General features: G+C 40.7%; 1 protein-coding gene across 41 annotated transcripts in view; it reads right to left on the reverse strand.

The window, feature by feature from the left end:
• The window catches only part of CLASP2 (cytoplasmic linker associated protein 2), a 179,385-nt gene that overhangs the window by 106,292 nt on the left and 57,595 nt on the right, over positions 1-15,498 (reverse strand). For 22 of the 41 annotated variants that reach the window (XM_023260798.2, XM_045037930.1, XM_045037933.1 and 19 more), the window contains one exon: positions 1,633-1,715. In XM_023260798.2, coding sequence (XP_023116566.2) covers positions 1,633-1,715 — 83 coding nt within the window. Of the gene's footprint in view, positions 1-1,632; positions 1,716-10,864; positions 10,977-15,498 lie in introns of those variants that run through there. The other 19 variants (XM_045037927.1, XM_045037940.1, XM_045037944.1 and 16 more) reach the window with 2 other exon arrangements.

The raw sequence follows: 15,498 nt of genomic DNA on the forward strand, positions 1-15,498 counted from the left end.
CAAATTTTATAAAATTGCAAATAGAAAAGTACTGCCAAACAGAATTACAGTTCCATGTGTCTATTTGTACAGAATGGGAGGCTTGAACTAGTTTAAAGTCAAGTGTGAACTGAGAGCTAAAGGATGAGGTGAGCATCCTCAGGCCAAGTAGGGAGATTAGCCTTCCCTAGAATGAAAAGAACATGCAAAGGCTCTGCGACAGAAGGACAGTAAAAGAAGGCCAAAGTACAGGAGTAGAAAGTGCAAAGGGGGCCAGGGGAACAGCCAATGACCCAACCAGAAGTCAACAGGCGCACATTATTTTTCCACATCACAAGGGTTCAGCGTGCGCATGCGATCTAAATCGGTTCAGTCAGAAGGACTCTCACAAATTTTACGGCATCAACCAGAAAAGAGGCAGAGGGCAGTGCAGCCATGTTGCTGACCACGAGGGAAGACAAAACGGAGGAATCCAGAAGTGAGAGATGGAAAGAAAAGGGGTCCTGGTGATATTGAGTACCACTATGATATGATGCATTGCTCTGGAGTACAATATCGAACAAGCACCTTCCTCAAGAGAGTCTTTCTTTTTCAGTAGCCATTACTTTCCTCTTTTGCTTGAAACAAAAGCCCCCAAAAACAAGAGTACAGAGGGGAGCAGGGCATGAGACAAGGTGAGGTAGGAGGGAGTCCAGATAACATTCTGTTAGAGAATGACTGTTGGAGGATTCTGAGCAGCGCTTTCTTGCCTCCCAATAGTCCTTCTGCCTAATTTCAGAGTAAAGGCAGGCCCCCCCAGCCACTCTTAATCTTACTACGATACGATGCACTGCTCTGGAGTACAATGTCAGACTCCCTCTCCCCCAACAAGGGAAATAAGGTCAACTCAAAAATTTATTTCCGTGAGAAGGTACACAACTTTTCAAACATTCTCTTAGGAGACGATACAAGCAAAAGAACTCTGAATACCAATAAGTGAGAAATCCGACGCAGTAGGATTCCTCGATTTCTGACTTTCGCAAACTGGACTGATGGGGTCCACATACAAAACACTGGAAGTGTAGACCTGTAAGGGGTCGATCATGAGTCCCGTTTCGGACAGGTTGGGTCTGAGATGCCTCTGAGACCTCTAGAAGGACATGTCAGGTAAACATCAGCGGAGAACTCATTCTGGCGCTCAAGAGAGATAAAAACCGGTGCGGGAGCTGAAGCCATGGGTGTGAAGAAGTGACTCAGTAAGAAAGTGGAAAGGAGAGGGCCCACCACTGACCCCGAAGAAATCCCCATATTCAACAGCCAGGTAGAGAATGGAATGCCCGTAAAGGAGACAGAGATGAAGTGGACAAAAAGGTAGGAGTGTAAAAACAAAACAAACCGAGTCAAAAGAAAGAAGAACAATGTGTCACAAACAGCTTTAAGAAAAGCGGATGTAGTCGAACGCTGCTCAAGGTAATGACTCAACTTTAGCCTCAGTGAAAAATCCCTCGAAACTCTAATCGCATCAAGCAAATAACAGCTTGGTAATAATAAGCCCAGTTTTACTTACACGGTAATTTAAGGGGAAAAAGAACTTTGAGAAAGGGACCAAAATAACTCTATGAACAGGTGTATGAGCACCAATCACAGGAAGTGCTTCTTCACTGGCATCCTTACCTGAACAGAAGGGACGTCGGTGAAAGCTTTTATAAAATCATCTTCATCCACTGCTCCAGCACCCCCTTCCTTAGAAGCACCTGCTAATTAAAAGGACATGGATTTATTTCTTTAGTTTATTTATTTTTTGAGAGAGAGAGAGCGAGCGAGCGCATGCAAGCACAAGTGAGCAGGGGAGGGGCAGAGAGAGAGGGAGGGAGAGAATCCCAAGCAGGCTCCGTGCTGTCAGCTCAGGGCCTGATGCAGGGCTCAAACTCACGATCCATGAGATCATGGACCTGAGCCAAAATCAAAAGTCGGACACTCAACTGACTCAGCCACCTAGGAGCGCCTAAAGTTTATTTTTATGCATTCTGGCACCAAGGAAAATACGGAAAATATAGCTCTTTTGATGTCAAAAAGGCATAATTTTGAGAGAAGTTCCATTTTATAAGACAGCATTAAAATAAAATCAACATCTTTCAGAAAAGTCAAGGTACCTAGCAGTAGTTGACTAATTCTTTATAAAGTAAGAGGGCAGGGGCACCTGGGTGGCTCAGTCGGTTAAGCACCTGACTTCAGCTCAGGTCATGATCTCGATGCCTGTGAGTTCGAGCCCCGCATCGGGCTCTGGGCTGACAGCTCAGAGCCTGGAGCCTACTTCAGATGCTGTGTCTCCCTCTCTCTCTCTGACCCTCCCCTGTTCATGCTCTTTCTCTGTCTCAAAAATAAACGTTAAAGAACAATTTAAAAAAATAAAATTAAATAAAATTAAAAAAATAAAGTAAGAGGACAGGCTAGTCGTAAAATGCAAATTATAAGAACAGAGCCCTCCCATCCTTATTCAATGCAACAGCAAGTACACAAGAAATACAGGTGAAAAGACAATCATTTAAAAAGGTAAACAGCAATCTTAATGACACCGAATATCAATAAATGATGGCAAATAAATGAGGCAGAGGGTCCATGGACGCAGCAGAGCCTAGGAAAGCAAATGTGAAGGAAACGAGGTTCTTGAAATTAAATTTCAACAGGCAAACAGATCTCCCCTGACTGCACACAGACAATAAAAAAGTGAACTTAATAGGTAGTAGCCGTTTAAGAGCCAGTAACTGAACCACCGTCTTCCAGCTCCGGCTGTACTCCTTCACATTCCGGGATGCTGGGCCTAGGATCGGGCAAACCACCTTTCTGCCAATTCTAATGGTTTCCTGTCAAACTCTGCCAACGGGGGACCGGGGAGAATGGAAGGAGAACCAGTAGGGGCACCGGAGAGACTGGAAAGTGGAAGAAGGGAGCTGCTCCCTCTGGCTTCCTGCTTGTCTCAGTAAAACCCTAACAGCTCTGACAGGACGCTCGTCTCAGTAGCAGCACTTGGCTCCCGTCAGCAGTTGTTCTAACCCTGACCAGGCCCACGGCGCCCGCCCGTCGCAGAGCGGCTCCTCACAGAGGTGGGAGCGGCAGCTCTGCAGGGCCCCACCTCCACGTTTTAATAATCGTCACCCCGTTTTCCCTGCTTAGGAACAGGAGCTCTTGACTGCAATTACTACCTCCATGATGCTTTAGTGTCCTGTTTTTTCATTTCTAATTCACCAGGTCCATTTAACAATTCTTTATATTAAATTCTCTCTGTAAAAATACCTGTTGTGGGTTTCGTCTCTGGACTGAACCCTGATCGATGGAGGCAGGACTCAGTTTCTAACTCTATATATTTATTTCTTCATGGTGATAATTCGACACATTCAAATCGATTTCAACCACACCAAATGTATATCCCAAGAGACAATTAACTTAAAAAATCTATCCAATTAAAAAATTAAATAATAGTATCTCCCAAATTAAGTTTATCATCTACTGAGAGAAATATTAATACTTCAAAACTGGATTTAAAAAATTAACATGGTCCTTGGGGTGCCGGGGTGGCTCAGTCGGTTGAGCCCGACTTCGGCTCAGGTCATAATCTCGCGGTTCGTGGGTTCCAGCCCCACGTCGTGCTCTGTGCTGACAGCTCAGAGCCTGGAGCCCACTTTCGATTCTGTGTCTCCCTCTCTCTGCCCTCCCCTGCTCACGCTCTGTTTCTCTCTCTCTCCCTCCCTCTCTCTCTCTCTCTCAAAAATAAACATACGTTAAAAAAAATTTATAAAAAATTAACACTGTCCTAATAAAAAAAAAAACCACTCAGGATTTCCCAGGGCAGGTAAGAGGCTCCTCATGTTTAACAAAACAAAACCCTTTGAAGCTCCATCTTGTTGTGTGTGAGTTTTAACGGGACTAAGAGGTGGACCACAGGACAGCGTAACAAAGCTGTAAGGCAATATAAAACTGCAAGCTGAAAGCAATGACAATTTAATAAATTAAGAGAGGCATGAATGCATACTTGCTATAGAAAATTCAGCTAAAAGAGTAAATAAATTAGTTATTCCCTAGATATTATAAAAAAATCAAGTAACAATAAAACTCTCAACCCTGTGCCCATGATCAGTCCTAGCAACTAACAGATTAACTGAAAAGCAGTTGAAGCAAAGAAACAAAAAATAAGATACCTAATCATACTATCTTAACATCTCATAACGTTTACCAAATCAATCTCTTCATATGGGCTTCAATTTTTTTAAGTTTTTTTTTTTTAAGTCATCTCCACACCCAGTGTGGGGTTTGAACCCACGACCCCACAATCAAGAGTCACTCTCCCTCTTCCAACTGAGGCAGCCGGGCGCCCCTGAGTTTCATTGTGTTTAACAATGGGTCCCTGAGAGGAAAGCAGAAGCCTGGATTTTTATTATTTCTTCCCAATCTTTCACAGTTGTCTTGCCCAGCCTAGCCCACTGAAACAAATTTCTTTAGGGACTTGTCCTTATCAAGTAGTTCCTAAATATTCAACACAGTTTTTATAAAAACAGTTTTCTTTCCTCTTTCATTCAATATGGGTTGTTCACTTATATGCCACTTCCCGCAAAATACTGTGTTATAGTAACAAGAGGAAGCATTAGGCAAGTTTGAGAACAGTACTTGACTCCTGGAAAGTATACCTCTCAACTGGCAGAGGAGGCCTGTGCAGACGTCCCAGAGCAGAGCCAGTTGACAACTTTGGTGTGCTCAAGTGTGGAAGACAGAATCCTACAGAGGACTGGAAGACGGAGGGGGAGAGCAGTATGAAGACTGCCTACAGCGTGCACGCAGTTTACGAAAGGTATCGTATGTAGAACAGAATGTAAACTCCAACACATCAACGCACCAGCTACAACACAGTATTAAAAACCTTCAAGGGAATGCAGAGCATCTGAACAAATCCCAACTGAGCCCAGAAAAACATGCCAGGGACTGAGGACGTACATAGGAAAAGTCTAACTTTAAACAAGTCACGATTCACTCAGATCGTAACGCCTTTTATTATGCAGTGAGTTCTGTCTTAGGAGTAGGGCCAAATAACCTAGTGGGGAGGGTGGGCGGAGTCGAAATTAAATGGCTTTGAAAGTCCCACGGAAGCTGCAGACGCATAAGGCTACAGATATCACCGAATGTGGCCTGATGACCAGCTGAGATGTGACAATTAGGTCTCTAAGCCTGGACACGGGCAGCACAGAATTTCTCAAGCATGCGCACGGTTCTGAACAGCCGACCCCAACCTATCTCACTCTTACCTTTGAAACTCACTTTGTATAAGCAGAGCTACTGCCACTGGGAGCGGACTGGGTCCGTGAATAGTGTCAGGACAGAGGACGTGCGGATCTTGTCCTTGCTTATCTCTTGTATGTATTATAAGTAAACCTTTTTACAATCCTAGTCCGCCTAATGCTTCCCTTCCCCTTGGTTTTGACTGGGTGGCCAACAAAACAGAAAAGGACCTCTGCATAGGGGAAAACTCTGTGCAACAAACTGTTTCACCTCACGATCACTATTCCACTTTCTGATGCAGTTTTAAAGTTCACCTAAACAAATGCTATCAGACATTTTTAGCACCAGCAAGGAGAATGAATACCATAGGCAGAGAGTCAGAACGGGTGATGGGTTCTAATGTCAAATATTACTGCAAGGGAAGGACAGCGAGTCTCTACACCAAGAGGAGGTAAAGCGAGTCTGCAGGCAGGAGCATGAGCAGGGGCTGGAGGGCAATGCTGGCCTCCAACCTGACTGAGCTCTTTCAGACGTAACTGGGTCAACAATCACACCGGAACATACTGATAGGCCAAAACAACAGAACGGCTCTGCTCAGATGTCTACCCATGCTAAAACAGAGGTCACTACATTTTTTCTGTAATGGGCCAGACAGTAAGTATCTTGGACTTTGTGAGCCATATGGTTTCTGGTGCAATCACTCAGCTCTGCCACCGTAGGAGAGCAGCCACAGACAATATGTAAAATGAAGGCGTGGGGCCGTCTTCCAATAAAGCTCTATTTATGGACACTACAATTTAAATTTCATATAGTTTTCACTTGTCACACAATCTTATCCTTCTTTTGAATATTTTTAATCATTTAAAATGTAAAAAAAAAAAAAAAAAAAAGGCATTCCTAGCTCAGGCGTAAAACAGAAACCAGTCGGCTGGACATGCGTGGCCTGTGGGCTACAGTTTGCTGATCCCTGCTCTAGAACTCACCGTAAACTAGGTGATGCCCCTACTTGGATGGGGGCAGAGAGGGGGGATCAGAGGGTTCTGACATTCAGGGGGTAGCATGTTTCTAGTAAGCCAGAATGACTAGGGTGGGCACTCTCAGAAATTCCCAAATAGTACTTAAAGGTTGAAGTACAAAGAGAAAACTCATTCTACTTAGTCCTCAACTACCAATAAGATGAAGTGCTGAGTGCTGGATACAAAGGTGAGTGAGCCAAAGGGTAAAGCAGTGTGTTTCAGAGACAGGAGCAAGGGGAACAAGTCTCAGAAGTGGGAAAGGGCAGGTTCTTCCCATGTTACAACCAAGAGACTAGCCCTTAGAGAAAGATGAATAACAAAGAAACAGCATGGGGGGTAAATAGGCCTTAAACCCCAATAAAATTCATAGAAGACCAGAATTTTAATTTTTTTAATTTATCTTCAAGGTTGATTTATCTGAGAGAGAAAGAGAGACACAGCACAGGCTGGGCCCGGGCAGAGAGTGAGGGGGACAGAGGATCTGAAACGGGCTCCAGGCTCTGCACTGACAGCAGCAAGCCCGACGTGGGGCTTGAACCCACAAACCGTGAGATCTTGACCTGAGCCGAAGTCAGACGCTTACCTGACTGAGCCACCCAGGTTGCCCCTAAAACCCATAGTTTTCACAGTGAGTGATCCAAGGAGAGCATTACCAGTGCTTCTGAAGAGTGCTACCAAGAGTCAGAGACAGTTTAACCTAAGAGCCTTCTTTCAAGCAGGGTTGAAAACGATACTTGGTGGAAAACACAAGATTTTTACGCAAAAGAAGGAAATATTTCAGGAGGCGCCGCCCAGAGTTCCGCACAGACCAAGAGCAGAGGAAAACACTGGTTTAGAGAACCACACCCAGAGAGAGAATAAAACCCTCAAAGAAACACAATCCCAGAAGGAAGGGACCTGACGACAGGTTCCTGTTGGATTTGAAAACTGCCATTAAGTCAGTGACTACTATGAACTTTCTGTCCCTTCCCTTCTCAAATGGAGTGTCCATTATGGATATTCTGTTCTGATACCCGATTTTGATGCTAACTGTCTGGCGTGCGAGTAAGACGTCTTTTTAGTTCACAGGCCTCTGGATGGAGAGGAGCCACACCAAAGAACCCTCCCATGTGACCTGATGGAGACCACAAGATCGTGTACTTTGAACCTGACACTATCAATCAGTTGAAACTTTTGAGAAAAGTCCATGAGTGTATCTTGTACCTGAAAGGCATGTGAATTATTGCGGTCAGAGGGCAAGCTGCAATCGATTGTTTGCAAGAACAGCTGAGCAATTCCTCGCATTCCCGAATGCTCCTTTCACAATGTGACTTTGCATCCCCAGCCAACAGGTGAGGAGTGACCTTGAATTCTCGACTTGAGACAAGACCTAGGAGAGGCTGGGGGGCGGGCGGGGGGGTTCCTGGTTGGTGATGCCCCAGTTTTGAGCAGGAATCAATCTCTGAGGAAAGCTTCTACAATTGCCAGTTTAGGCTCAAAGAACTCTCATCAATGAAATTAACTTCAAGCAATGAAATCACAAGGCAAACCATTATGAACTAAGAGTCACAGGTAACAGATAATAAATTTTAGAATTACAGACATTAGAACTGTCTAGTACAGACTACAGAACATATGTGAATACACGATTTAAAGAAATAATGTGGACAGAGTCACGAACATACCAATCAACAAAGGCATTAGGAATGACAAACGAATTCGGGGGAGGAAGCACTTGCCCTACCACCTATCAAGATTTACAAAGCTAATTATGACAGGTTTTAGTGCAGGAACAGGCCAACTAATCAAATAAACAAATTAGAGACTTCAAAAAGAGACCCCAAAATACACGAAACTTTGATACATGACAAAGAAGTGATTAGGATTAATGGCGCAAGTAGAAACTATTCATATAGTAATCCTCTGGGGCACCTGGCTGGCTCAGTCCGTTAAGCACCACTCTTGATTTTGGCTAAGGTCATGATCACATCACATGGTCTGTGGCTTGAAGCCCGCATGGGGCTCTGCACTGGCAGTGTGGAGCCTGTTGGATTCACTCTCTTTCTCTCTCTCTTTCTGCCCCTCCCCAGCTCGTACTTTCACTCACTCTCTCCCAACATCAATGATAAACTCAAAAAAACAAAAACAATAAAATAGTGTCCTAAAATTCAACAAAATGCTGAGATAATGGATTATCAAGAAAAAAGTATTTTCTTACTAAATATTAAAACTTATAGTAGACATTTTGAATCCTGTGGGAAACGGTAGTTCCCCAAATTCAAATCAGACGTTCAACTACATACTCCAAAAACCAAAGACCAAAGAGAAGAGCGACTAAAACCACCCACAGCACATACTTATAATACAGCTAAGAGAAGACTAATGACACTTCGAACTTTGATTCACAAGTAAATGGGGAAAAACAAACATCCAAGGCCAGCCCTGGACTGGACTTGAGAGTCCTCACTGGAGAGAAAAATCAGGGGATGCTGTATGGAGGATGAGGGTCCTGGTGGGGGTAGAACAGACCTCAGCTAAGATTCCCCCCAGGACTCCCAGGTAAGTAGCACTCAAAAGGGAGAGGTATCCCTTCGAAGCTTGTGGATAAAGGAAAGGAAGAAAGGGAAGATACAGGCTCTACTGAAACGACATGCTATCACAGAATTAAAAATAGAAAGCCCCCCAGGTATCATTTAGTGAAGACACCGCATCTCATTATAACGAGGGCATTCTTGAATGAAGAAACTGAAAATTCTTCCTGGGCCCATAGAATTTATATATTTGGTATAAAAAAATATTCTTAGGATACTTGAGGAAATTTGAATACAGAATGGAAGTGCTTAAAAGGAGGGGAGTATATAATTTAACAATTTACAAAAACTAAAATGGCTAGAAGGAACAAGTTAAATAACATCAAAAAGAAATCAGACAAATCTAGAACAAACCCAGACAATCTAAGACAACTGGCCTAGACTCTTCAAGTTATATCAATGTTACAGGTATAAAAATTGGTAAGGTGACTGTTCTATACACGTTATAGAATCTTCTTGCATATGATAACGATATTATACATATAACAACTGTAGCATACCTGTAAGTCTTAGGAAGAGCATATTTAATATTTATGGCTGGAATGTCATAACGTCTACAACTTGGACACTACAATGTCTCCAAATGTTGAGATTAAAAAAAAAAAAAGAATATGTGTGGGAATAGGTTTACATAGAGTCAAATATGGCAAACACTAGTTATTCAATCTAGGTGATGGGCGTTTGCTGCATGTCAACTTTGCTATATATGCTCAAAATTTTTCTTAATAAAAAGTTTGAGGAACCACTCACTATAAAAGCTAGGGTAAGTACAGAGATATAGATCAGGAAAAAAGAAACTATAGAAACTAACTGAAATATATGCAATAGCACTCATTCAATGAAGTAAAGAATGTTTTCTTTAAATGCACAGACATTAATTGGCCATGCATAAGAACATTAATTAAAATAGATAAATTGTCATTGTATACAAAAATAAATTCAAGATATACTGATAAAATTAAGTGTAAAATAATAATTTTTTTTGTAAGTTTATCTATTTATTTTTGAGAGAGAGCACACGCAAGCCAGGGAGGGGCAGAGATGGAGACGTGGAATGTAACACAGGCTCCAGGCTCTGAGCTGTCTGAGCCCAATGGGGCTCAAACCCACAAACCATGAGATCATGACCTGAGCCAAAGTCGGAGGCTCAACCGACTGAGCCACCCAGGCGCCCCTAATTAATGTGTTAGAATAAATTGGCATAAAACATTTGCATAGCCTTGGGACTGGATAATAGTCCTTTTTATTCAGGTTAGGAAATTTGGAAGTCAAAAAGAAAATAACACATATATTACCTACCACAACAAAAAGTTTTAAAGTTTTTTTTTAAAACTATTTTTACAATTTTTTTTTTTACATTTATTTATTTTTGAGAGACTGAGAGAGACAGAACACAAGTGGGGGAGGGGCAGAGGGCAAATGAGACACAGAATCCAAAGCAGGCTCCAGGCTCTAAGCTGTCACCACAGAGCCCGACGCAGGGCTCGGACTCACAAACCACGAGATCACGACCTGAGCCAAAGTCAGACGTTTAACCAACTAAGCCACCCAGGCGCCCCCCAAATTTTTTAAGTTTTGATGTAAAAATGCCATGGACAGAGGAGATACGGATGAAATATTTATGATTTTTAACAAAAGACTAAGAGGCCTAATATTTTAAAAATTATAACAAACGGATGAGAAGAAAAAAAGCCCAATAAAAAATGGGCAAATAACAACATGTAATTCACAGAAGAGGATATGCTAATTTCATTAGTAGATGTAAATATTCTGAACCTCAATAGAATAAAAACTCCAGGAAGGCAGCAGGGTCTTTGTTTTTGTTCACCGACTGTTTTCCGGAGATCACAAAAGTAGCAGCAGGCTAAAAAGCTTTCAGTAAACATCTGCCAGCTGCTGGCCAGATGGACAGGTGAATGGAAAAATGCAAATTAAAAAGAAAAAAAAATAAACACCATTTTTTACCTATCAGAATGACAATAATGAATAAGGCTGTTACATTCAAAGCTGGAAAAGGTAAAATAATGTCTTTATTAAAATGAAAAATACAACCTTTAATTGAACCTTCAGAGGAATCGATTCCACAGATCAGCAACAGAATGTGCAAATACAGGAAGTACACGGAGATCTGCATTCTTGGTGACGCCATAAAGCTACAGACAACCCGAATGACCCTGGCAGAGAAACAGTTTATTACATCATGGTACGCCAATCATGTGGAATACTAGATGGCTATTAAAAGGATGTGATCGCTGCCATTCTCGATGCTGAAGGATGGCCGTCTGGTGAAAAAAGACAAGTTGCAAAGTGTTTACTAACTAGTGTGTTTAATGTGGGCGAACATAACATGTAATCCGGGCACCTACATAAACGAACGTGGAGTAAGAAGTAGAAGGACACATATCAAACAACAGTGGTTACGGCAAAGCAACAAGATTCGACAGGTAAGATACTATTAAACTAAACCTGTTGAATTACTTGAATCATACTCATCTTACAACTAAAGCTGAGACAGATGGCACCAGTGCTTCTTACAATGAATAAAAACCCATCAGTGATACGTTTTTGTTGTAATTTAACATGGAATGATGGCTACAGGCCAATCACTAAATTCCCAGTGTCAATAACAGTATCTTGCTATATGGGATAAAAATAAGAAATATGCATCACGGGGCGCCTGGCTGGCTCAGTCGGTTAAGCATCCGACTTCCGCCCGGTCATGATCTCCCGGCTTCTGAGTTCGAGCCCTGCGTCGGGCTCTGTGCTGACAGCTCAGAGCCTGGAGCCCGCTTCGGATTCTGTGTCTCCCCTTCTCTCTGCCCCTCCTCTGCTCATGCTCTGTCTCTGTCTCAAAAATAAATAAAAAAAATTAAAAAACGTTAAAAAAAAAAAAAAAAGAAATATGCATCACACACAGTGCTGGATAGGAGATGACCAGAGATGATCCAAGAAAAAGCCTCTGGCCAAGCAGAGGCTAGTAACTGTCTTATCTTGGATACATCATTTTACTCTCAGGAGGCTCAGTCTCTTCACCTGAATTGGGCCAGATAATCTTTAAGATTAAGGGCTAAAACACTCTGCTTCAGTACCTTCCCTTGGCATTAAGCGAAGAGAAGAAAACAAACACAACAAAACAAAACACACAAACAGAAAAGTTATTTGATTTCGTATAAAGTTCAATAGCAAGATATCGAGATTTACCCGTTAAAAATTTGAATTCCAAGATTAAACATCCAATTCTGTGAGATTTGTTTTATTAAATATATACCGATTCTCATGATCTTTATTTGTTTAAAAGAAAAAAAAAAACTTAATTGTTTGCATGAGGGGAAAAAATGGGAATGATCATGGAAAATCGGTATTTGGATCTTCTTAATAAAACTTCAGGTCAGACATAAATGAAGTTAAGCAAATATAAAATATCAAAATGATAAGTACTTCTGAATCTGAAATGGTGGTAATTATCTAATTATATGAATTAAAAGTTAAAACCATTTCAAAGGAATCTTTGATATTAGATGAAAAGAGTAGAGAGAAAATACTGTCCACTTGAATGAACGAGCGAGTGAGAAAGAACATCAGAACTTTGAGAACTAACCAAAGATTTAGCCAATGATGTGTCTCCATGATTACATACAAGCCTCAAAAACAAATGACTAACCTCAAAATCTGGTACTAATCATTAACAATAACAATTATATTATCATCTAAGTCAACCTCTATATTAAAAAGAATAACAGCCAAAATAATTGGTACGGGGTGATTTCAACAAGAAAATACTAAAAAGCATTTCTATTGACAAAGAATAAATTTCCGGTTTGCCTATTTCCAAATATTCTATTTTTCTGAGAATCATATTAGTTGAGCTTTAAAATGACCGAGTTATGGATGCTGAAAGGCAGTGGCCATCCCTGTAGATTATAATCTTAGAGCTAAAGGATCTAGAAGAATTCTTATTTACCCAGTGACATTAGTGTGGGTGGCTGTACAGCAAAGTGCTTTCTGTGCTTTGCCCACTTATTAGATGCATGACACTATGCAACTTAACTTCTCCAAACCTAAGTTTACTTATCAGTAAAACTGGGATAATAAAGCACAGAATTCTACGGGGTTTGAGGTTTAAACAAGAGAATATATGTGAGAACATGAAAACATTTTTTTTTTTTAATTATTACCTAAAGTACTCTAGAGATACAAATATTTTAAAAAACCAGGTTCCATCAGTATATTCTAAACCATGAACCCAAAAGAAAACGTATTTACCTTAACCCCTATTTAAAAATTTTTTTTCAATGTTTATTATTATTTAATTTTTGTGTTTGTTTATTTTTGAGAGAAAGAGAGGCAGAGCGTTCGTGGGAGAAGGGCAGAGAGAGAGAAGGAGACCCAGAATCCGAAGCCGGCTCCAGGCTCTGAGCTGTCAGCACAGAGCCCAATGTGGGATTCGAACTCAAGAACCGTGAGATCACGACCTCAGCCGAAGTCGGACCCTTAACCGACTGAGCCACCCAGGCGCCCCCAATGTTTATTTTATTTTTGAGAGAAAGAGACAGAACATGAGCAGGGGAGGGGCAGAGAGAGAGATAGAGGGAGACACAGAATTTGAAGCAGGCTCCACGCTCTGAGCTGTCAGCACAGAGCCCAACGTGGGACTCGAACTCAAGAACTGTGAGATCACGACCTAAGCCGAAGTTGGACCCTTAACGGGCTGAGCCACCCAAGCACCCCTACCTTAATCCCTATTATGAAGTTATAAATGTTATTCAGAAAAGGACTATTTAAAGCAAATCATTAAAAAAAATACATAAAGGAATTCATTTTATCCTTTTATCTAATTAGCTAATAAGCACAAAGGTAACGCTGACACTCACATAATATGGGTTTCTATAGCAATAATATACTGGTATGGAGCAACCCATGACCCTTTGTTTGATTCTCCTTGACTTAAAGGCCACACGATTACAATATGAGTAAAACAGGTTGGCACCCTGAGCCAAAGGACAGAGAAAAACTAACACACACTAAAGATTAAACACAGGTCCTATTGGCTTTAATTAACTGGATAGGATACTTTGCTAAAAATAGTACACATCTCTTTAATCTTGACATATATCTCTGAGAAGTAACTTAAACTCCAAAACTTCAAAAGTAGATTCAGTAAGGATTCCAAAGAAATTCACTTTATTTTTATCTTGGCAATCTTACTTGAAAGAATATTTGTTAAACGCAGTGGACTGTGATGGGTTTATTCAACTAATACATATACCCCTCCACCACCATATTCCTTTAATAGGAACTAAACATACCTATCAGTATATTATATGCCTAGAAGTAGCAAACGAAATGCTTAGACTGAATCCTCATTATTCCATATAAACTTATGAGAAAGAAAGTGTATAGTCTAGAAAGCAGAATAATTACAGAGAGAGACAGGGACAACCCAACCTTCAAGTATTTCAAAGTATCATGTTAACAAATAATTAATCTTCCCTGCTTAAGTTACAAGGAGGCAGAATTTAATGCAATGTGAAATAGAATTCATTTATTCAGAACTGAATTTGGCTTATAACCTTTCTGGAGGACACTGTGCCACACTGAAAGGAGAAATCCCTCTATCTTTTGATTCAGTAAACTTGAGAAATTTATTCCAAGGAAATGATTGCAAGAGATGTGCTAAAAGATACCCATAAAAGCATAATGGAATTATTTAGAACGGCAGGAAATATTGAAAGCAACCTAGATATTATTTAGCTATGAGTAGTTATCAATTAATAAATTAGGATAATGAGAAAACGCTCCACGTAAAATACTAGTAAGAAAAAAAAGGTATACAAAAGGACATCACGAATGGTGCCAATTCTGTCCTCCTCCTAAGAAAATGTGTATGTGTGTGTGTGTGTGTGTGTGTGTGTGTAAGTTTATATATATGTAAATTATTGGAAAGTAATTAGAAGAAAGTTCATCATAATATATCAATTGATTATGCTCACATATAGCGGTATTGTAGGTGGTTTTATTCCAAATTGTAATCAATGTGCATACATTATTTTAATCAGATGTTGAACAGTCACCTATCAGGAATACTGTGAAAGGGCCTGCTACCCTTGAACACTAAACTGAACTATATGACCAATGTCCTTTCTAATGCAAAGGTTCTTAAACTCTTACAAAAACTTTCTATATAACTAATCTAAAAATCAATAAGCCTCTGCCAAGAACAGAAAATCTAAAGTTAAATTTTCAAAGGACTGAGAGCCAAGAAGGGCATTAGTTTCGGAAGCAGTATCAGTATCTTCCGGCTAGTAGCTCTTTTCTTAGGTAGAGAAGCAGGCAGTGAACCTAAATGAGCTGGGGCAAACAAAAGCAACAGACACAAATTTGCAGGATGAATCTGCAGTTGCCAAAAGGAGGAGGATGAGAAAGAGGACAGGGAGGGGAAGGAAGAAGGAATGAAGATCTCGTCCTCATTTTTATCAAAAGAGCCACTGCTTAGATGGATGATATAATCTGTATGAGTGATTAATGCCTATGATCACAAAAGCTATCTAGCATTTTCATATCTGGTAGGACTACAAACCAGAGAAGGTGATGTGGCAGAAAGGAAATCTGTTTCCTTAAAAACAACAACAACAAGACACTCTGATCTTATCAGTTTAATTAACATCAAAATTAAGTAAGCTTTTGTA

This window comes from Felis catus, chromosome C2, assembly GCF_018350175.1.
Source record: "Felis catus isolate Fca126 chromosome C2, F.catus_Fca126_mat1.0, whole genome shotgun sequence".
Taxonomy (NCBI): domain Eukaryota; kingdom Metazoa; phylum Chordata; class Mammalia; order Carnivora; family Felidae; genus Felis; species Felis catus.